The sequence below is a fragment of the Boleophthalmus pectinirostris genome, unplaced genomic scaffold (genome assembly GCF_026225935.1).
Source record: "Boleophthalmus pectinirostris isolate CB_2022bp ecotype Guang Dong unplaced genomic scaffold, ASM2622593v1 HiC_scaffold_8, whole genome shotgun sequence".
NCBI classification, from domain to species: Eukaryota; Metazoa; Chordata; class Actinopteri; order Gobiiformes; family Gobiidae; genus Boleophthalmus; species Boleophthalmus pectinirostris.
In genome coordinates this window covers 28,583,294-28,607,770 of record NW_026571515.1, presented here as the reverse complement: position 1 = coordinate 28,607,770, position 24,477 = coordinate 28,583,294, and the positions used below count along the sequence as shown (strand labels likewise).

At 38.1% G+C, this 24,477-nt stretch overlaps 1 protein-coding gene across 1 annotated transcript in view; it reads right to left on the bottom strand.

Annotated features, from left to right (window-relative positions):
- The window catches only part of cntn3a.1 (contactin 3a, tandem duplicate 1), a 142,264-nt gene that overhangs the window by 48,823 nt on the left and 68,964 nt on the right, over positions 1 to 24,477 (bottom strand). Inside the window, exons 5-11 of the mRNA XM_020930146.2 lie at positions 23,505 to 23,708; positions 19,944 to 20,046; positions 18,351 to 18,535; positions 10,444 to 10,583; positions 10,171 to 10,173; positions 3,487 to 3,616; positions 87 to 237 (exon numbers count right to left, since the gene is read on the bottom strand). Coding sequence (XP_020785805.2) covers positions 87 to 237; positions 3,487 to 3,616; positions 10,171 to 10,173; positions 10,444 to 10,583; positions 18,351 to 18,535; positions 19,944 to 20,046; positions 23,505 to 23,708 — 916 coding nt within the window. The remainder of the gene's footprint in view (positions 1 to 86; positions 238 to 3,486; positions 3,617 to 10,170; positions 10,174 to 10,443; positions 10,584 to 18,350; positions 18,536 to 19,943; positions 20,047 to 23,504; positions 23,709 to 24,477) is intronic.

Below are 24,477 nucleotides of genomic sequence, written 5' to 3'. Positions count from 1 at the left end.
TGACGCCAAAGTGAGGTAGATGAGCTTAACTATGTATACAAAACATTTTCATTGTGGCAAATACAGTGTAGGCTAAAAGCGGATACCTGTGGCTTTCTCGCAGCGCCTCTTTGCCCTTCCTCCATGAAATGACGCCCCGAGGAGACATCCGAGGCTTGCACTCGATCAAGATGTCGCCGCCCAGTCGGGCCAGAGTCTGGGCCTTGAGCAGGTTCTGAGAGAAGTCTGGAGCGATGGCTGTGAGGGGGAGATAACAGGGACAGTGCTTCAAGATGGATGTACCAAACACTTTTTATTATGGTGAATGTTTCACATAGAGAACCCATCAATAGATGTCTAGGCAATAGTAATGTTATCGTTAATATTTGATCAGTGACTTTGCTGAGATGTCAGACCAGCAAGATCAGTGCTTTTCGACATTTTTTGAGTCATGACAGTTTTTTGGTTGAAATGATTTTGTGGCACACTATCTACTAAAATATGATCAAATCACACCTTTTAGAAAATAAAAAAACTGGTGTAAAAGTAGCAAATTTTGTCCATGTCCCTGAGTCTAGAGTCTGTTATGGGGATTGATTTGCTTTTTTTTTTTTTTTTTTGGATCAGAAGTCTGTTCAGGACCTTCCAAGATGTTAATTTATTCAATTAAATCTGTGTGATAAGGGAAATTGGACATTGGCACGCCTGATACTACCTCCAAGCACACTAGTGTCTCACACTGGTAGTCTCATATCCCTCTAGCACAACAAAATCTGAACAAAGTGGGTAAAGATCAAAACACAATTTTTAAAATGGCCTCACCTGCTACTGCTACTGCTACTGCTACTTCTACTACTACTACTACTACTACTACTACTACTACTACTACTACTACTACTACTACTACTACTACTACTACTACTACTAGTTAATGCCTCATTCCGTATAGGTCAAACAAGGCTTGGATAGCATTGGTCTTCAGTTAGCATGTATGAAGCCTTTCATTCCATTTTCACACAAGTGTGAAAATGTATTTACTGAAAGGTATAAAAACAGAGGGTCACAGTTTCCATTAGTTAGGTCAGTCCTGTTAAAACATATGTCTCAAAAGAATGGGATAAAAAGCAAAGTACATTAATTTAATAAAAGCTCTATGTTGGTGTTTTCCTTAATCCTGTACATATTCTCCAGAGGGACATTCTGTATTAAGGATGATCCTCCATAGTCTATCTGAACGTGTGTAAAAGGAGGGGCAGGCTTGTATATGCTCCTTTAATGACTCTGGCGTCTGCTTGTGTTTGCTATGAGTCCCTAGTCAGCACAATGCTCTTCAAAGTGGATCCACAGCCCGGCTCCACTGACAGAGACAAGCCTATCTCCTATTATAACATATACAACACTTGAACACTTACCTGACCAGCCACAACCACATGCTTTGACTAAACTTTACAAAGACAAGAGCTGTATCCTTGTGTCCCTGATTTCAGAGGCTGTGACTGACAGGCAGATTAACTAATCAAAAACATGGCTGCTTACACATAAAAAAGGGGGGAAACAACATAAAGGACTGGCTGGTCAGGCAGTGGTACCACAGGTATGACAAATGTTTGTGGTAAGATTATTGTGAGATTATTACAGATTTCCAGCCAGAGCACTTGGAGACGTTTTGTAACACAAACAACAACAGCACACATTAAGTGACACAGAAGATGGAAGGAGATGTCATTGCTGTCATACCTTAACTTTAGTATTCCAGTTTGATTTATTCTTTTTCCAACTGTATTTCACAAATTAGTCACAGTTTAATAGAGAAAAGAAATTTATGAGGAGTTATAAATTGGAGAAGTTGAAATAATTACAGAAACATTGTTAAATCATTATCTGACAAACATTATTTCAGATGGATTAACTATTGCTAAAAACACATGTTGGTAATAAGATTTTATTTAAAGGTCTCATCTAAAGCTCCCATGATACGGAGTGACTTTACAAAGAAAATTACACATGTGTCTTTGGCTTTATAAGATTCACAAGATCCTCGAAGTACTTAGTCAATATATTTTATTTATTTTAAAATAATTTTTAATGTTATTTTTTCATTACATTCAAAGCAGGGTGCTCGTTTCATACAAAGAATGGACTCTACCCCTAACAAATATAGAATAATAAGATAATAATAATGACAGTGGAAGTGAACTGTCAACCATTTCAGATAAGACAGCATGATACAGCCAAAGCACATCATTATAATTTAACATGTTATTGGGCATAGTATGTTAGATAGTGACAAAATGAACAAAATCATTCATGATGTGGCTCTTGGATCGTCTTAACTTTGTCAGAAGAATGTGGAAAGTGCGGTAAATCCACTTGCTGTTTTCTCTTAGAGAATTTCTTGTCACAAGAACATTTTCTTGTTTTGACTTCTTAAGCTCACATTTCTTCTGAATACTTTTAAAGATCAGTTGCAAGATAAAAAATGTGGTATCTAAAACTCATATTCGTGTAACCATTTACTTACTGCAGTGTATGAAATTCTATGTTCTTTATCCAGCAGTGTTTGATAATGAGGACGCTACATGTTGAGAAAAGTGCAAAATATGCTCTTCGCAAATGTCAAGAGGAAGAGAAAAACATGGTGCTCAAAAACAAGTCTCTGAAGAGCTTTGGAGTCTCCCACTCAATCAACATGCTATCAAAGAGCACAATACACATCGGCATCTATTTTCTAAATTTAGTAACACTCATATTGCTTTTTTACAAAACAATATATGAGATCAATTGCAAAATAGCATGGTGCACATAAATATGGTGATGGAATTACTGCTACTTTTTAAAGTGATAATTCCAAGTTTACATGATGGCCTTATGTACCTCTTATATGTCACATGTTGCATCCACCTGTAAGTCAGTATTTGTTCGGGTACATTTACACTTGTCCTAGCCCTGTTCTTGTTTTTTTTTTTTTTTTTTCCTGTTTTACACCTTGTTTAGTCCTGGTGCTGTTCTGGTAGTGCTCTAGATTTAGTACTATTTTGGAACTAATTTAGATGTGGTAACAGTAAGTGTGATTGCACCCTTAATCTGGATGGTCTTGTTTCAATACCTGCTTGTTGCCTTTTTGTATCGTAACACAAAAACTGGACTAAACGAGGAGTACAGCAGGACAAAAACACTTGTCTTGCTGTACTTGCTTAAACCAAGTCCAGCAGGACAAGTGGACATTTTAAGGATGATCTTGATCTATATCAGAACTTTTATCAAATCACATGTTAAAGAATATGTAAATAGTAAAACTCAAAAAAATATATTTTATGTTAAAATAACATCTATTATCCAAAAGACAATTTGGTAAATTTGGCATCAAACCTTTTCTGTGTTGAAATGGAGTTTGAAATATTAGTATTGTGACATCAGTAGTCAAATGAAGCACATTATTCTCAATAATAAACGGCCCTTATTGCCCTGCACTGTTATTCCATCCACACACATGCATGCCTGTCTTACCGATGACTCGGAGCTCTGCGTTGGTGAACACACGTCCGTGCTTGTTCTCGGCCACGCACTGGTACATGCCGATGTCAGCCAGATTCAGACTGCTAATGGTCAGCACTCCAGCGCTCACCTGAAGCCTGTCCTGTTACAAACACACAGACGCACATACATATTAAAGAGGAGAGGGGGCGCCGCGCTAACCTGCAGCTCACAAACAAAGTACTTCAGACAAGGTGAACACGTCAGCACCCTCACGCTCCACTGGGTGCCTCCTGTGTGTAAATGTGCCCCCATAAAGCCCAGGGTGCACGAGCAATCAGACCCGCTCTTCACCTCTGCTCTAATGCAGAATAGAGCTGTAAACGAACACGTTTAGGGGGAAAAAATACACAGGGGTGTTTGAAAATGAAGCTTCAAAAACTTTATTTTATAGCACACTTGACATATTATGTACATGATTAATTAGTACAATATAATGAATTAATAGAGAAGTCAAGGTAATTTGGTACAGGAAATAATAGTAACTGCAAATTTTAGATGTATTTATTTTTATTATGTTTCTTCTCACAATTGTACACCAAATAAAAATGATATAGGGACATCCCCAACAACGTATAATAGTGGGTAATTTCAATATTCTAATGCTAGATCTCAGTACTGTGTAATAGAAGTAATGATTTGTGTGAGTTTAAGTGAGTTTAACTAAGGTGGACCAATGTGACAAAAAATTAAGTTACTTAAAAGTTAAACTGTTTTTTTTCCTACTGATAAATTGACAATTTTCTGCTAGAATTAAGAGTAAGAAACCCCAATGATTGATTGTTAATTCAGCTGTGCAGAAATATTTGGTTGGAGCACAAAACCACTGCATGTGGCTTCAGTTAAACCCAACTGCAATCAGCAGTGGAGTGGCTTGGCCCAAAGTCCATTATTTTGAAAAACGAGTAACAATGAATGAACTTTTTAAAACAAGACAAGAATCATTATAAACGAAAAAAAAAACAGCAACAGCCCAATTAGTGCCTTAACACAATGTCACATAAATGTGTTAATCTGACTTGTGTGAACTCAAAGTGCCTGTAGGCCTGTAATTAGGGCTATATGCACGCACTTAAAGCAGGACCATGCCAGCTGTGTTCATTCTGATAAATGGGCTGATCTAATTCAAGCTTTAGCCACACTTTCTCCTTCCTCAGGGGGTTGATAATTGAAACAGTGCTAATTTTCAGTAGTTGTAATAGGCCCGTGGTGAATAGATGTAACAGAGCACAGAGACATTATCAAACGCTGGTTCGACTCAAACCTCAGAGGGATTCATCAGGAAATAAGATGTAGAATCAGGTTCACAGAGTAGTATAGGCTGGGGTGGGAAAAAAGTGTTGTTAGCATGTAAAAGTAAATGTATGCTTATCTGTAGGCATGACACACTAACATATTTTGACATATAACATATAACACTAACACTAACATATATTTTGCGATATATTGAATAATAACAATAAACAGTAATATTGAAACTACTTTATGCCACTGGCACAATAAGCCTAAAGCACAATAATCCATAACCCCTTTCTAAGTGAACAATATAAAAACATGAGCAATAAACAGCCAGACTATACCTGAACCTCTTAAAAATGTGAAAAACAAAAACCAGTTGCAGTTATTCCTCACTTACCTTATGCATTCAGAGCAGCTTAATTATTTCCTGTGATTAGTTTATAAGAGCTTTTCACAGCCCTTACAGAGCTGCATGTATAATATATCTTTACTGTGACTAGACAAATTTTTCTGAAATACTTGGGGAAAAATAAAATTTTTAAAGGGCCTTTATTACACAAAAATGACTTGTGAACTTTAAGCTTTAAATTATAATGCTGTTATCTCCTCAAAAGGAGAGTTGTGTTTTGTTTCATTCACACATGTTTGAGTAATTCTGGTTAATTTGTCTGTCTACATATCCAAAGCTCAAAATGCTCTGTTCCACTTTGTGATGTCATCTGGTGGTAGTTTTCAAGTTAACAGCTACCTTTAAACTACTCTAGTAGTGACTGGCAATTCCAAGGCTGAAATCATCCAAATTATTCTAGTGAAGGTGTATACAGAGTTTAAAAACACAGTGGAGCACTTAATGTATTACCTACAGATCTATAATAAAGACTGGATAAGGCACTCGTGGTACTGGTACTGCAGCTCCCGGGAGCTTAGGCCCAGAAAGAATTCTCCCATAGAAGTACAATGCATTTTTTGCTAATTTAAACGGGCCGTGTTCAGCTGGCAGGGCAACTTTCACAAAGGTCGGATTTTGTAGGGATTCTTTTCTATTTTCACAACATAAACTCTCTTTCTGATTGGTCCAAATGCTCCACGCTGTTCACATTACCTACAACCTACCTACTGAGGAAGTAAATGCGGCACCATTGAGCATAGGCCATTGAAAACAATACAATGCCATTTTGGATTAACCTTCCAGAGTTTATTATAGTTCTATGGTATTACCACATGACATCTCAAGGTGGAACATAGACTTTAGCCTAAATATACAGTGAATGAAATAAAACACAATTTCAGGTATAATTGGGATGAGGAAACAACATTATAACAGATCAGTAAATAACGTAATATTGGTCCTTTAATGTGTATGTGTAATTTATCATAGAATTTGAAATACAGATCCTTAAAAAATATCACCCTATCTATCATTTATGGAAGTTGTTTTAGTAATTATCATGACAGGCCTATTAAAAACGCCCACACAGCAGCATTACAATAATAAAACCAAATTGAAGTGTTCTCCTCGGCGTCGCTTTGACCTTTGGTGCTTTGCCACACTCCCTCTTTATAGCCGTGTCAATTTAAGTGTGGCAGCGCTCATTGTTCTCGCCCTTGATCTTTCCCTCCGAGTGCAGCCGGACCTTTTAATGTCACTGACAAAGTAGTCCAGAGGGTCCTGGCGCCGGCGTGCCTGTGGTCCCTGTCATTACTGCAGAGCCACTAGAAAAGACAAGCTCTGTCCCCTAACATCAGTCAGACTGTGTTCAGAAGGTTTCTCTCAAGAACATAACAGCCGGCCACAGCTGACCTGGTGAGAGCCATCCACTAGAGGGCACTTCCCAAGTTCTTTACGATTTAGGATTTGGTTTATTGAAGGAATAAGCAAAATATCTGTTTTAGTGTTGGTATCGGTGACATCGGAGGGTCTCTTAGAATACTGATATTGATATTTTCTCTGGGTCATTACCAGTCTGTACTCAATGCAAGCTATTTGTCTTTTAGAAATAGGCTAAACATAGGTCTTTGTTATACACATTTATGCAACAATTCATTTTATATCCCAAATAAATACATGTATTTATTTATTTATTTATGTGTTTATTTATTTGCAAATATATTTTCAAAAATGGAAGGCTCATTTGTAATATTTTCTGTAACGGAACATAAACCTGTGGGCTTTGAGATGGATCAACAAACATATTTTACTGACCACAGCAGTGAGACAAATATCAGATATGGGACAGTCCGCAGTAGCACATGCAGTACTGTATGTTCAAGAGTAAAAAAAGGACAAGCAGAAGATAACAGGTTAGAGAGAAAGAGCAACTTTGAATAGAGTTGCTTCTTTTAGGTTCCACAGAGCACGGCCCCCGGGAGCAGGCAGATGAAAGAGAGGAGTGTAAGAGCAGGGCTGTGCCACAGTGCATGTTTTGTATCCAGTGCTCTGAACCTTTGCAAAATCACTGGTGACTCCATCACGTCCTCTTTAGCGCTGCACACAAATGCTGGCATTCTGCCTCGTGGCCTTCATTAATTATGCCTGACTCCTCTCGTACAACTCCGAGCAGCGGAGGAGAGGCCAGCACAGAGCCCACTGCTGCTCCCTGCACTGACCTGCCCTACAAAAGCTCTGCAGATACAACTATATTTAAGAAAGAGTTTATATATAGTCATTATGAGATCTGCATTGTACAACATGAACTTTACTGCACCGCAAACCACACTGAACTGAAACAAAACATTATTCTTGTAAGTAGTTCACAAGGTTCAAAGCTGTTTTTGGTTCCTTTAGTTTGTTTCAGTATACGTGCACAATAGGTGTACGAGCCGTCAGAATCAGGCAAAAATCATGAAATTGTAGTAACGCCATTCGAAGAGTGCGGCTCCTCCCTCCTAATGCACTTCTATTCCTTTACCTTGGACTTTGCCCTTGATTTATGACTTATTTGAATACACTGAATATCTGTATTCCACTGTACACCTGTCTTTGGGGAGGCTTTGTACTTGAAACTTGTATCTGGCCCTGGCCGAAGCAGAGTGGAAAAGTACAGGGCTGAGTGGGCCCTTGTTTCACCGGGGTGACATTTGAAAGTGACAGGCCTCCTCTGTGCCATTTAATGCCCTCAGAGGGGAGCCACAATGAAGCACAGAGGCCAGAGGCGATAAAAATCTAAGAAAGAGATAGTGTGATGAAGGAGCATGAAGAAGCAGGACTGATCCATTCTAATGAGGAATAACAAATGGTGGCCCGCACTCTCCCCTCTCCTGCCTCTCTCAACATGGCTGACCTTTGGGTTTGGGAATTGATTTACTGTTGCCGCTGTTGATGGTGGCATTTTGAAAATGGTAACACCCCACCTCATTAATATAGCCACATGTACGGAGAATATGTTACCTTGGCCACCCGCCCAAAGAATTTTACAATGTTATTTACAAATCAATACAAGAGACGCACAGGTGGAGCAGTGAGGGCTTCCTGTGGTTAAAGTGTGTGGCCAAAAGAAATGACCTTTATCTGCTGTTTAAATTAAGAAAATACCAGATTTGAGCGGGGTGGAGATGGGTATGATGATGACAATAATGTGTTTTCAGACCTTTTCTCCACGGAAATGTCAATATTAGTAAACAACAGTTCTCATTTTTCTTGACTTCCAGAAACAGTGCATAACCACATTGTACAGAAATGTTACCAGCTGCACCAGGTAATAGAGGTCTATATTGTATATGTATAATTTATGTATTCTAATGAAATGCTTTGATCAGTCTAATTTTCCTATACCGAATGCATGTGAAACTAAATGGTTTGCTACCTGTATAAGCCTCTAAATGAGCTGTTTTCCAGTTTATATTATGCAGGCTGCCAAACCCAGTAACTATATGCATGTATCATAATTAGGATGAATGAATGAATACAATGTGCCCAAGTGTTTAATTGGTCATCTTAATTGCCCATAGCAACGTGATGGGGTGTGGGTACTGCCAGGGCTCGTCTCTGATAGTCGTGTGATTAATTAGTAAGAATATACAGTAGTGTCTAATTCCCATAGGAATACTGTGTTCACCTCCACTGAGAATAAGCAGTTCATTTTTGGTAACATATTGTAAACAGTAAAACTGTGCTTGAGTTGGGAGTGTTGTAAAAATCTGTAATTAAAAAGCTCTGGATTTCCACTATTTGCTGAGCTTTTACTTTGTTGTCAAAGACCAAAAGCGTTTCTTATCCTTTATAAGAAACTTGTCAAACAAAACAGTATCAGGCATATCGTGCATGGTCTCATTACACAAACCGAACACACACATAGTGTGCGACTGTGAATCACTGTAGCTGTGCTTTTTAGGCAAACAGCTTACGCACTCACACACTCACACAAAACAAGGCCGGCTGCCCGCATGTGAAATGCATTTTGGATGATGAGGCATTTTTGCGCTGACTTAATGATAAAATTGAGAGACAGAGATAGTGGAGGGGAGAGCACTAAATTGTCAAGTCTCTGGCTGACGACAGGCACAAAATGGCATCACTTTGGCTCCTTTGCAACAAAACATACAAACAGTCTCCCCTTCACAAACACATTCTAGTTCAGATGCCAGATTTACTCCCAGGCAAACGCAGCCTTTTCAAAGTGACACACTGGTGCCAAGACCAGCTTGTGAGCAGCCGCCATTACTGCTCCAACTCCATCAGGACAATGCATGCAGCTGCTGCGCTTAAGCAAGCTGTAATCTTATCCACTTTCATCTCTCTACTTCACTTAGTGGTCAGTCATCAGCACAGGGAAATGTTTTGACATGTTTTTAACAACACAGGAACACTATTAAAGCCTGAGGACAGAACTTTAACTAGTGCTTTACAATTATCTGGTCAAGACTGTAGAAAGGCCTTTGAAAGGATCAGACCACATACAAACTAACATTTCAGTTCAACAAGTCCCGTTACAAATATGTTATGTTTCACCAAAGAAAAATACAAGGCAAGCCAACTCAGGTTTGTGACTAACTCAGAGCTGAGAAACTTTTTCTGTATAGAAGTTATTTGGGCTGAAATGTACCATTCTTTTGAAATGTTGTTTGTACTTTCCCTGTATGTTGCAAATTGAAAATAATAATTGTTTTTTATCCGCAGCACATTGTCAAGAAAAACTAAACAAAAAACAGGTACAAGTACCTAGTGGAAAAAAACCTCAATTTGCACTAAAATATTGAAAGCGGTGTCCCTCTTGTGTCCATTCTCAGTTTTTCCTGGGTCTTGTATTTAGGGCACATTCATGTAAAAAATTACGCACTGTGTTTTATTTCCTCAAATAAATGTCTACCTTAAAAGGGAGCATCTAAACCTGCTTGTCTCCTTGAAGATGTTATTGCTTGTAATGCAAAGTATAGTATTTTATCTACAAATGGTACTATGAAAACTGTTAAGAGGTGTACCTGCTTATTAATGCAAGAATTATTATTTCTTCTTTGCAATTAAACGCCTAAAAGATCAATAAGTTGGGGGCAACAGTTGTTCAATTGGTAGTGTTGGTAGATCCACTGACCCACAGGTTGGCAGGGTGATTCTAGTGTGACCATTTGCTATGTTTGATGCCATACTGTGAAACATTTCAAGTCAACATCTCCATGGACACATACAGAAGGTAAACTCTTGATTTGAAAAGTTACATAGTGAACCTTAACAGTATTCCCCCACTCTTCCCTTACCTCCATGGGATCCAGAGCTTCTCCATTCTTTAACCACCTGTACGAGGGTTTGGGCTTGGCACTGGCTTTACATTCCCACACCAGATTCTCATCTATGGTCATCTGCACATCCTGGGGCTTCTCGGTCAGATGAGGCGGAGCTGGGGACCACAAAACATACACACGATTTACAGTTGGCCTATTATTACATGCCTGATCAGCTCACAACCTTTTAAAGCAAAATCAATGAATCAACCAAGCAGTCAATTACTCCATTAAAAAGACCTTAGAGGGTAAATTTATAAATCCACTTCAAATTAACCTGATTCTGACCCTGAACAGCAAAAATAAATAGAAGTGATGATCAGTAATGAATTCTTGATTAGGTTAAAAGTTCAAAAACATTGAGGATTTCTTCGAATGACTTGAAACACAATTCTCGCATTTTACAGGCTTATAATTCTTTGACAGTGAAGAAGCTAATAAGACGTTTTTATTCCCCGTTGTCTTCAGAAATCCATAGAGAAAAGGGCCGTTTATTTATGGTGGTGGTCCTGGTGCCACAGTAATGACTAGCACCTTATCTGTTGCGACATTCTGTGAAGATTTATGGAGCTCAGGCAGCAGAGCCATAAATAATAACTCACTGTCAGGGTCAAGGGGAGGCAGGCACTTGTTTGTCACAGTTTTTTTTCTGCCATTATAACGAGCGACCAACTCTGTAAATATTTTGTTTATGCTTAAATTCAACCCAAACTCTGGGCTTCAGTCTGAGGTCTATAGCTAGATGAAGTGAAAATATGTTGCACTTTTCATTCACAATGTTATATAATGGTTATGTTGTGCTTGAATGGAATAATAGCTACACTGTTTATAGTCCTAATAAAACATGGCGTGACTATTTAATTAAGGGGTTAAAGACTGGTTATGTACAGAGAAGGAGAGAGGGTTATATATAAAGACTTAATTAAGAGGTGTATATAAGAGCTACCCCGCTAGATGCCGCGTTCCAAATAGAAAATAGGAAAATAGAAAATAGGAAAAGCGAGCATGGGCTTCCGGTTCCATTAGCTTTGGCTTCACTTTCAATTTCAAAAACCTTCACCCTTCTTCCTGCTGTCAGGCTCATTATTTTGGTCTTAAAATGTTCGTGTTAATCCGCTCTACATGATCCTGGTGTTTTTATCTTGCGATTTTGTCCATAAATCAAGATATGAACATTAATAACAGACAAATAAGACGCCTTTCCCTGAGGTCACCCCTTCTAGTGTTAGCAACAAGTGTCTAAGTGCCGCTCCCTGCTAAACCAGCAATAAAGGCGGGAAGGGGCGTCTCCTTCAGTGGCCTTGCTCTGGATTGGCTCTTTGCTGTGATACTCACGGTCAGAAGTCCAAATATGATACTAGGCTACAAATTGGCCCCTATAACTTTAAGAGAGTAACTGAGGGTGATTCCCTATGGGTGACATCACACTCCCTTAATCCACTTCTTTATACAATCAGTGGGTTCAAATTAATGAGTTAGGGTTATGGCATTAGTTCCTAACCCAGAATAATTCTATATACTAGTCTTTTTTTTCAAGTTTCATGTAGTTAACTCAAATGTTGCCACAACGTCTCAATATTGTTTTTTTTTCATAGTTTGAAGAAATTTTACTTGTTTTGTTAAGGTTTGTTTGGAAAATATTGTAAATTTAAGGTAACTGTTTGAACTAGGTCACAAAAAGGTTTGTATTATACAGAACGCGGAAAGTCGTACTATATGAGACTGGTTCAAGACAACATATTACTCCTATCACATCACTAACTAAGCCAAATATCCTACTTCATTTAAAATATCTTGCATTACAGGTAAGTGTGGAGTTTGGATATTAACAGTATTACAATTGGTTTGGGTTGCCTGAGAGTAAAAACATAACCTTACCTCTAACCCTGATGTTTATCTATCTACTCCCCAATAATAAGCCATTAGTGACGAGGCATCACATTAACCACATGTATTTGGCAGACTGGGTTAGGTCTCATTATGTTGTTGACCCTGGACAGATACCACAATTACATCCAAAACAAACCAGACCCAGAACCTGAGCCAGAGAGATGCTGCTCAAATCACTCAGTGCTCTTGAAGGTAGGATTAAAATGTTGTCAGGAGCGGAGTTCATTATGTGCTTTTGTCAGATGCTGCTCGGAGAAGTGTCCTTGTTAAACCTTTACAAAAATGTCTGGAAGCTAAAAATGCAGCAGCAATAAATGAGGGTCTCCTGCTGATGATTTCTCAGTGTACTGTCTATCTTTAGTAACACAGCGCCGTGCTCTGCCTTAAGTCCTGTCTGACTCAGTCAAAGAGCATTTTAACTCAGACAAACACCGAAGAATAGAATGAGGGAAACATTCGCTTCATTTCCATATTTAAATATTACCATAATCAAAAAGACAGGGCAAAACATGTGATCCATTACAGCCATGTGACTAAGTATCTCTCTCACAACAAGAAAAAGATATAGAAAGAGCATTGCCTTCACCTTCAATATAAAACTTGACCTTAAATAAAATATAATGCCATTGTGACAGTAACTAGTCTCTTCAGACCTCAACAGCTGCTGTGATGACCCAAGTGCATCATTTCTTCAGTTTACTGTGACTTTCTTAGACTACTTTTAGGCTATGTTCAGACTGCAGGGCTTAATGCTCAATTTGGATTTTTTTTTTTTTTTTTGTGAAATCTGATTTTTTGCGAGGTCGTTCAAATTCCCAATTCAATGGGACTTGTATGTGGATTACAGTGTGAACTTTAAACTCCTCAAAAGTGTCTTTCCTGCGCACTGGAGGACACGACGGCGTCACACGCAGACAGCATGTTCAGTGTTTACGGAAGTTGCCTAACACTGGGCTTGTCTCCCAAAATATGGTCCAGGCTCTTTATTTTTCGATGAAATTGGAGCCAGGACCACCTGTAGCCACGTGTGCCCATTTCTTTGGTAATCATTTTTAAAAAGTCAAGTCCAGTTCTGATAAAACCCCTCCAATTTGGCGTGAATACAGTGATCCCCCCAAGTATTAATTAAATTGCTAACCTCGCTTTCCCTCCATTGACAAGACTCCAAGCCTGATGTGCAGGTGGGATGAATGCGAGCTGACCGTTCAGACTGAAGTTGCACATCAAAAGATCAGATATGTATCGGTTTTAGGACCACATTTGAAAAAATCAGATCTGTGTCATTCAAACTGTCATTAAAAGATCAGATATAGGTTACACAGGGGCAAAAAAAATCTGATTTGGGTCATTTCAGGCTGCAGTCTGAACATAGCCTTAGATCCTGGACACTCCAGACACCAAAGCAGTAGTTTTGGCAACCCATGTTACTGTAAAATGTAACTTCAATACTACAATATCTACCAATACTATAATAAACTAATATCTACAGTACACAATGATGGGATGGCTTTCAACAAGGCACTTTAAAACTGCAACAGGCACCTTAGTTGTAATCAAAAAGAGAGCTGTTGGCATGCTAGTTGTCCTTGCCTTTACTGTGAATAGAAACTCTACTTTAGCCTCTGAAAGTAGAAAAGCACTGATACACTCAAACTAAGATGTTCAGAATGCAAAAGGTAAGTGAGGAATAACGTTGGACCATTGCAAACCATTAAAAATGAACAAATTCTGTTTTTCATAACAATAAAAATCTGGTACAAAACCTTTAAGACAACATTTTGAAACACCCATAAAATATAACTTCATCTATTTTGATTCATGACATTTAGATCTTTGGAACAGCTTCAAAATGTCAAATAACACAATGCAGCCGTTTGCCCCGTTACAAATGAGGCCACTGCAGATAACATAATAAACCCCCAACATGAGTGGCCTCTATACAAAATGACCCTGATCCTGCCCATTGAAATGCAGTCAAGCGCACAACACATGATCTAATTTAATAAATCTAGTGAAATACAGAAGGACAATTAAGTGTGGAATCGACCGTGTAGCCTTATTGCCCCGCTCGTTGTTCCAGTGCTGCTTTGGTTGGGCGTCACAAGCCACATCCTCTTTATCGATTCTCCTGTTGGTTTCTCTTCTTGATGGATGTCCCACCAGCTTCCATCTATGGCAGTTTAAAATGAGATTACAGATTTTTATCACCTGGCAGCTGGCCCAAATGTCTGCTCGACTCGGGGAGGGGACAGCACCTAAATCTTGTATGCGCCGCCTTGACTAGCACACGGCGGAGGTGCTGATAAGATGTGGAACTAGGACACTCAACTTTTTGGACTACCTAGAGGGAACAGCTTCAGACTGCAGTCCCCCGTTGCTCAATTTGAGTTCCAGGATCACTTGTTAGTTTTGTTTCACAGTTGTACAACATCTGACCTCCTCTGAACTGTGTCCAACCTGATCCAACCTGCTTGAGCAAAGGGAGAGCTGTTTTAGAGCTGCAGAACACCTTGGGAATGAAGCACTTTTGTTAGACTTCTGAAACTATTCGCATACTAGTTTTATTCTGGTCATCAAACTTAACTTCTTGCACTGAAATGAACCTGGTTTAATTTACAGTGAGTGTTCAATTTGACACGTTAAAGAAGCATTTGAGGCACTAAGGTTAAAACCAAAACCTCATTTGGTATTTAAAACATGTTTCTAAAACCTCTGAAACTGAAAGTTATTAAAAGATTGGCTGATTGTTTTAGTTTGAAATGGGGTTTTATGTTGAAAATAATTGCGTGATAACATAGCAGGTTTGCCTCTGCTGTGCTTCTCAGTATTCTTTGGGCAAAATGAAGGAGAAATTTTCTTCTGTAACCTTGGCGGACTTAGAAAATGACCACAAGTGATCATAATACTAATACATACTAATACATAACCATTATACTGAACCTTAATCTGAAAATATGATAATCTGAAAAACACTGCTTTATCAATGAGTATTGACAACAGTCACCTAATAACACAAAAGGCATCATTATCATCATCCACATCACAACGAAATATGAAACTGCAACCCACTACAGAAAATTATTTTCCACTGTTTTCAGTCCTTATCCTGTCCAATATGAATCATTTTTGAAAACATGTTTTTTAAGCAAAACATTTGGTCAATTTTCAAAACTCATTTTACAGAGGGTCTGTGTTGCATCTACAGCGTGTTGATTGGATTTGCAAAAACAAACTGTGAATTTGTATCCCGTCTTCAGATTTTCCAGCTCATTTATTACATTGATGATAGACTACTGGAGGATAACCAAGTTTAGAGAGGTTGTTTTTGAGAAGCAAAACTACGAAACGTAATAATTTTCTAAGTGTAACATAACTAGACTGTGTGGCTCTATAGTGGTGAAAAGTAAAGCACTCTTATCTTCCTTGCTGCTTCGAGATATTGGCTCTTTCCACGCTACATGGAAATCCCCTGCTTCTAAGTCAGAATCTCTTTCAGCTTTAAGTGCCATGAACAATTCAGATCGGGGCTGAATGTTCACCAGAATTGGACCAGGGAGGGCAGTCGCTATAGTGAAATTACCACAATTATCCCTGGCTTTTGTTTTATTGGGCCTGCTCCTCTGGGCTCCGAGCTGCTGCGCTATAAGAACAGACATTCCTCTTGAAGGTAAAGCATGTTTAATCCGCCGGTCTGCCTCAGCTATAGCGTTCACATTTCATCTTACCCACAGGTGCTGCAAAAATGTATTATCATATCAAAGGCTCCCTCCTTCACTGGAAAGGAGAAATCGAGATTTGATGATTTGAGTCAAGCACTTCCCTACAGGGCCTGCTGGGCACACATCATAAATGCATAAAGTACAAAATAATAGGAGCTGAGACCATAGAAATCCTTCATCAAAGCGTATTAACAGCTTTTCGGAGAATGTAGGCTATAAGTCCGGTGAAAAATCAGGCCTGGCTGAAAGGTGGTGTAAATCTGTGTAGTAGCGTGTTAGCCGCTAGCATAATAAAGGCCCTTGTCAGAGATGAAGTATACGGCTAATGGTTTGATTTATAACTAGTGTGTGATATGATGCTGTTATTTATGGTTTCTAATAAAAGCCTCAAGATGCTGCACAACAAATAAATTCTTTTGTTACAGCCGCATTGAAACCAGTGCCAAGTCCGGCGTTCATATGGTGAGATGTTCAATCACAAGTGCCATCTGACCGAGGCCTGCAGGGAGGCAGGCTGGGCAAAAAGAGAGAACTATATCAAATCTGTTCACCGCAGACCACTTTTTATTACTTTTTATCAGTAACTGTTCAGTACTAATTTACTTTTAACAACCCTACTTAAGCTAATTGTGTGAACCTTGAAATAAATGTCCAAGGATAATGTGAGTCCAAACTGGAGATGAAAAAACTTGCAATTCTAGTTATTTACATCATCATCATCAGAGATTTTTTTTTGGGGGGGTCGCCTTGTCACAGTCTGCATGCATCTGCGTGTTTTGTATAGTTTCCAATCTTTCTGTAATTATTTTATTGACTATTTGGTTGCAATATTGCTGATTCAATTGAATGTTGAAAAGAAAAAGAAATTTAATTGATGGATACCTTTATCAGAGGTGGGACCAAGTCATTGTTTTGCAAGTTTCAAGTAAGACTCAAGTCTTTGACCTCAAGTCCAAGTCAAGTCCCAAGTCAAATACAAGCAAGTCAAAGTCGAGTCTTGAGTCACTGGCCCATAAGTCCAAGTCAAGTCCAAGTTGTCTGCTTTGAAAGTAACCAAAGTACCAAATATAGCTAGGATTTTTTCAATTTATATGAATTTTAAACAAAATTAAATAAAAAGTCATGGTGTGTGTATATATAAGAGCAGTAGAAATGCATTTTTTTTCTTTTTTAAATGTCTTGACAAGATCTTAGTGTGAATCATTACAGTCAGAACAGAAGAAAGAATTCAGATTTTAAAATGCTTCACTGACCTTCAAGTCCAAGTTGAGTCCCAAGTTTTAGACCATTTTATCAAGTCAAGCCTAAAGTCCTAAAAATATTGACTCAAGTCTGACTCTAGTTCAAGTCACAACTTGCAAATCTCCACCTCTGCCTTTTATTGCTGGCTCAATGTTTTTTATTGTTTAAAACTTGAGTAATACTAATTGTACAGAGAGACACGATCACTCAGACAACAATAAAAGGTCCTCGTTACTGTTCAATAATGGTCAAATCCACCTTTATTTTGTGATTTAGGAATACTGTCTATTGACTTGGGTCGAAAAGGTTTGTGAATTTTAAAATATGGGTCCCCAGAAAAAAGTGGGAAACACTGATTTGCATGATGAATGAACATGTAGGGGCTCCTTAAAGGTGCACTATGTAACTTTTCTGGTGGGGTGTTTGTCACCTGCTTGTCTCCATGGAGATGTTATTGCTTTACCTTGAATGCTCTACAGTAGTATTAAACATGTCTCTCTTGAATGTATTTAATTATATTTACATAACTCAAAATACATAACCTTATTGTTAGCGGGCCACAACTCTCAAAACATCTGGCCTGTAACTTCTATCTCGTCTCCATGGTGATACATGTTTAATGCCACACTTAAGGACTTTCTGGCAACAAAATTACATTAATGTGGAAAAGTATTTAAAAATATATGTAATTAGAACTCCTTTTGTATCAACATAACGGTCAAATAAAACCAAGTTTGAGATTTTGAGATTATGAAAAGATATACCCAAACTTTCAGCAAACCTTTCCATAGAACTGGGCTGGTAGAAAACCAAACCAGACTGAAAATCTATTCTACAAGATGTACGCAGAGTTACCCCTTTGAAAAATGGCAAGTGGGCTGAGGACTAAGCAAACTACTATAAATGTACAAGATGTGCTCCGTATAATACTGACAGGTTAACAGCACAAGATATTTTTGTTCTTGAGACTAGAAACATAGAAACACAAAGTAGGATGGGATCAAAGTGAGTAGAAAGCTCCCTCCCACTCACCATAGAAAGAGAGTTTGCCTTGTACAGAGTTCCTGCCTCTGCTGTTCTCTGCTGTACATTCATAAGCTCCAGCGTCTTCCTGTTGAAAGTACGGGATCTCCAACACACCACTGGCTTTGTTTACATCCACTTTACGTCCAAAAGTCGCCCCGTCCACTCTCCTCCAGCTGATGGTTGGTACAGGGCTGGGGAAAAAAAAAATCACCACATTAAAAACCAACATGATAACAACCACATCAATAATGGATTTGAATGCAGGTTGAGGTAAATACTTTATGATAAATGCAGATAGATAAACAGCAGTGTATACCACCAAATCGCTTGTTATTTTTGCTACTTATTTTGAAATTATTATTACTACTTATGTTTTTGCTGTTTGTTATTATAATATATTGTGATGTGTGAGCTAATGTGTCCAAATAACTTCCCTTGTGGGTCAGTAAAGTTGGTCTAAGTCTAAGCAAAAATTTTAATGTGTATTTATTAATATTGATTGAAAATATTTTGTTTTGTGTATTGTGACTTTATTTAAAGTGTGCCGACACACCATGTCCAATTTGAGATTAAGTTTAGACAAAATGTGGAACAAAATCAAACATTAGTTTGAGTTCTGCCCATAGAGTGCATAAAGAAGGGTTCTAGACGGGAGTGTGATGTCACCCATAGTTTTCAGCTTCAGTCAAATGAAGCTCACAAGGCAAGCAGTTATAGAGGAGAATTTTGAGCCGAGTTCCATGTTTGGAATAGAAACTGATATACAGACGAAATAACCGATAATACAGAGCGAGTTAATACAAACATTAAGACCAAAATAAGGAGCCTGACAGCAGTTACAGAGAAAGGGGCAACATTTTTTCAATACAAAGTGAATTGGAGCCAATGGGGCTGGACGCGCGCCCATGCTTACTTCCTATGTGGACTGCGATGGCTAGCAGGTTAGTGATGCCCATTTATATAAACAGTCTATGGAACTGCCTTTTTTTTTTTCGATACTCATCCAAAGTAGCTTCTTTGAGTCTGATGCAGCTGGTAAGAGGATTTAATCACACTGAAACTAAGCAGTATTGTCCATTGAAGCACCTTAGGTGTGAACAGTCACCCGAGTCAGATTTAGTCATTTCAGTTTTTTTTTAGAGATATTTAACCTCCATTAGAACTGAAGAAGTTTTGTCCATTTAAGAGAATTAAATCATGTTTTGCTATGGACGCTACCTGCATGAAAATTTGTACTGACAGCCCACATTTTCTTATGTTCTTATGTCTTAATAAAATGCCAATCAGAAATAACCTTGAAATATTAGCCACAATGTAGACCAATGAACTAAATGATTTAACAAAACTTAAGATAAATATTGGGAATGAAAGACTTTTATCTCATGTACAGACATTCAGCGGTGTAATTCATCAGGTTTCTTTCTTAAAGACCTCTTACATAACTGTGATTAGACAAATCATTTAAATGCCAAATGATGGAGGTGTATGATGGCAGAAGTAAACAGTATCTGAGGTTGTTGAAGTTGTAGTTGTAGTTGCTGTTGTTGTTGTTGTTGTAGTTGTTGTTATGGTGATATAAAGACACACAGAGAGACATACTTCCCCAGAGCAAAACACTCCAGTTTGACGGTGGAGCTCTTGGCAACAGGGACCACCTCAGGAAACTGCACCTCTATCTTTGGCTCATACTCGCCCATTGCACCTGCACAGGAGAAAAGATTAATATTAACACCGATAATAGTTTAAGGTAGTTCTTCAACAGGGATGGCAAAATAGTAGAATGAATTTAAATTTGACTTAGACTTCTTCTAGTCAGTAGTAGTTCAGGAATTCATTTCAGTGGCTCATTTATTGTGCAAAAATATAGTACTGTGCAAAAGTTTTAGGCAGGTGTGAACAAAGAATGCTTTCAAAAATATAAATAAGGATTGTTAATTTTTATCAATTTACAAAATGCAAAGTGAGCAAACAAAAAAGGAAAAATCTAAATCAAATCAGTATTTGGTGTTACTACCTTGTGCTATCAAACCAACATCAATTCACACAAAGGAGTACACACAAAGTCAGGGATTTTGGAGGATTGGAGTCAAGTTAATGATCAACCAATTATACCAAACAGGTGCTAATGATCATCAGCGTCACACGTAGGTTGGAACACAGTCATGCACTGAAACAGAAAGAGCCTAAAACTGGGTGAGGAACAGTCAAACTCTGCTACCAAGGTGAGGTTGTGGAAGACAGTCTCATGTCACAGGTCATACACCAAGGCAAGACTGAGCACAGCAACAAGACACAATGTATACTGCATCAGCAAGATCTCTCCCAGACAAAGATTTCAAAGCAGACTGGGGTTTCAATATGTGCTGTTCAAGCTCTTTTGAAGAAGCACAAAGAAACGGGCAACGTTGAGGATTGTAGTCGCAGTGGTCAGCCAAAGACGCTTAGTGCAGCAGATGAAAGACGCATCAAGCTTGTAAGTCTTCAGAATCAGAAGCTGTCTAGCATTGCCATCATCTTAGAACTATCAGAAACCAGTGGGACCCAGGTACACCCATCTACTGTCCAGAGAAGTCTGGCTAGAAATGGTCTTCATGAAAGAGTTGAAGCCAAAATGCCATACCGCCGATGTAGAAACAAGGCCAAGCGACTCAAGTATGCACAAAAACATAGGAACTGTTTTACAGAAAAATGGCAGCAGGTGCTCTGGACTGATGAGTAAGAATTTGAAATATTTGTCTGTAGCAGAAAGCAGTTTGTTCATCAAAGGGAACAGTGAAGCATGGTGGAGGTTCCTTGAACATTTGGGGCTGCATTTCTGCAAATGGAGTTGGAGATTTGGTCAGGATTAATGGTGTTCTCAATGCTGAGAAATACAGGGAGATACTTATCCATCATGTGATTGGCCCCAAATTTATTCTGCAGCCGCACAACAACCCCAAACATACAGCCAAAGTCATGAAGAACTATCTTCAGCATAAAGAAGAACAAGAAGTGGTGGAAGTAATGGTATGGCCCAGGCAAGTTCCTTCAAAAGACTGTATGCAAGTATTCCTAGAAGAACCGATGCTCTTTTGAAGGCAGAGGATGGTCACATCAAATATTGAATTGATTTATATTATCTTTTGTTCATTCACTGCATGTTGATTGATGAAAATAAATGATTAACACTTCCATTTTTGAAGGCATTCCTAGGTTACAACATTTTTCTCACATCTGCCTATAACTTTTGCACAGTACTGTGTATAATCAAGAAATACAAAAAAAATATATATATAATAATAATAATAATCATGTTAACTAACAGAAATATTCTGCAATATCACATTTGGTAATTTTTATGCAATATATGTGTGTTGGTATAAATATTAGGGATACACGATCCAGCTTTTTCAGTTCCTGTACCGATACTTTAACTCTAATTATCTGCTGATACCCGATACTAATGATACCAGTGATGTGAATGGTTATTTTTCCCATACATAACTACTGAACAACTTTGTATGAATACAGATTAAAACATTATAAGATGTTCTAGACCAAAATCAGCCTATAAATAGTCTTTTTATGTTCAATTAAAGGCCCAACCAGGATTTCAGCTTAATCGATATCATGGAACCGATACCGTATAAGCACATATATTCAAAACCATTATTGTATCGGTGCATCCCTAATAAATATAATATGATTCATAAAATTCAATATATTTTTCACATTTATTTGTACAATGAATGTTCTTACTTTTTTGCCCAGAATCCTCTACACAATATATAATTTACAAAACCTACATTTACAATCCAGCACTATAATAATTCTCAAAAATCAATCATATCTTATTATCACTTTCCACAGTCAAAATTTTCCATCATAAAACAAACAAAGTAAAATAATATTCATCATAGTGTGTTGAGATAAGTCCATCAGTATCAAATAGACCCCTACAGTCTCTCACACAGAGCATCAAAAGATTGTAATTATTGCCAGTGATTCGCCGCATCTTAACTCTGTGATACTATTGCTTTGAGTTTCTTTCCAATGCAGCATTAGATAGACTTGAAAGTGAACTTTGATGATGCGATGTGATGTATTGTTTAAGCCCAGACTCCATCTCTTTGACAGACTGAGGAGTAAAGCCACACAGATTTATTTCTCCTCTTTCAAATATAATAAGACGACTCTTTTCTTAACTTTCATTTCTTAGCACAGGCTGTTTTGGTGAGTGTAAATACGGAGGGAGACTAATGAGACTATGTATGGCTTTGATTGCATTGTAAAACCAGGTCACAAAATGAAATTAAGGTATTGTTAGATTTATAAGAACAATCAGCTGGAATTGTAAGATGTTTTCACTCATTGAAGACAAAAAAAAGTTATAATAGGATCTCTCTTTCAGTAAGTTATTTATTTAATTTTTTTTTTTTTTTGCAATGAGGAATATGAACACATTTGCAATACTGCTACTTCTACTACTACAAATACTGTTTAAAGCTTAATGGGCGCATATTACACTGATCTATCTTATTTATATTATAATGTTGTTTCCGCATCAAGACTTGTGTATGTTTCATTTGCACATGTTCAACACACAAACAGCATATTTAAGATGAGTTTTCCATCAAGTGGGAAAAAAAAAACACCTGTTCCACCTTGTGATGTCATGTGCTAATACAGGAAAGGTTCTACTGAGTTTTTCAACTCCACACACTTTCACTGGAATTATTTGGATAATTTCCTCCCTGAAATTACTCATCTCTACTGAATTAAAGGAAACTTGAAAACTACAAGGTTTATCAGAGCATTTTGAGATGTAGACATACTAAAACTAAAGGGTTACTAAAGCATGTGAATGAAACAAAACACAAGTCCAGTTCCTGGACAAGAGTCCATTCTGAATAACAAATAAACATGTTTTGTTTTTTGTTGTTTTTTTGTTTTTTGTTTTTTTTTATTGTGCGATGGATATCAGGTTTCACATTGTGTATTGTCTCTTCATGTCTAGAAAACAGTCTGCAAATTCCTGATCAATTGCAAAGTTTCAGTCTTTTTTGAAGTACATACTCAATAATAATAATAATAATAATAATAATTTATGCTATGTGCTGTTGGAGTTTGCAGGCTGTAATCTGAAGACTGTAATTATATATAAACAAAAAGCTCTCATACCATCCACCCTGAGTATGAGCGGAGTGGGTGGGCCTTGGACACTGGTCTTGGTGACGGTGTTGGTAACCACACAGGTGTAGTTGCCCACGTCAGACGGCTCCACTTTGGCGATGTACAGGTTCCCCGTCTTCTGGGACACGAAGCGTCGTGTATCCTGGGTAACGAAGGAGGGGTAGTGGTTGAAGATCCAAGTGAAGGTAAGCTCTGTAAACAGTGGAAGAAACACACCGGGTCAGTCCAATCCATGGTCTGTATTCACGTGCCACTTAAAGCCATCTGAGTGAATGTGTTTGAATAAGTGCACCATCACTTGAGTGTGAATAGAGATGCCTATGGGGATAAAGCAATTAGTGGTCTGGAGTGAGTGCCAGCCGGCGATGATTAAAAACACAATTTATAATTAAACAGCGATTACTCTTACCCACCGCTGGACTCAATAGATGCCCTCAATAACTATGTCAGTGATTTCAGTGATGGAGTAGTGAGGGTGGAAGGAGAATGATGCCTTGGAAGGGTTTTTGAGGATGCAAATGTTACTATAGCAACAGGGGGGAAATGAAGAACCGTACATACTGCTGGGAAATATAGGCCTAATCAATTTCTGATGTAGCCTTGTAGTCAGATATAGGGTGTGATTAAACTTGCACATAGACCACATTAGAACTAGGATTAAGCTGTAAAGAACTAAACCTGGACTAGACCAGAACTATACCCAGACTAGAACATGGCTAAAACAAGTCAACATTAGAACTAAATTGGACTCCATCCAGAAACGAATCAGGACAAGTGTGAATACGCAAATTGTCAGACAGTAACAGTAATGGATAAGAAAAAATCAACCAATAAAAGTGCCGTACTAGATTTTTCCACTTGTATTTTAGCAAAATATGTCTTGGCCCAGTACAGATATACAGAAATGTGGCTGCATCTAATTAGAAAGTGTTTTATTGTGTGATAATCAGAAAGTGTGGAC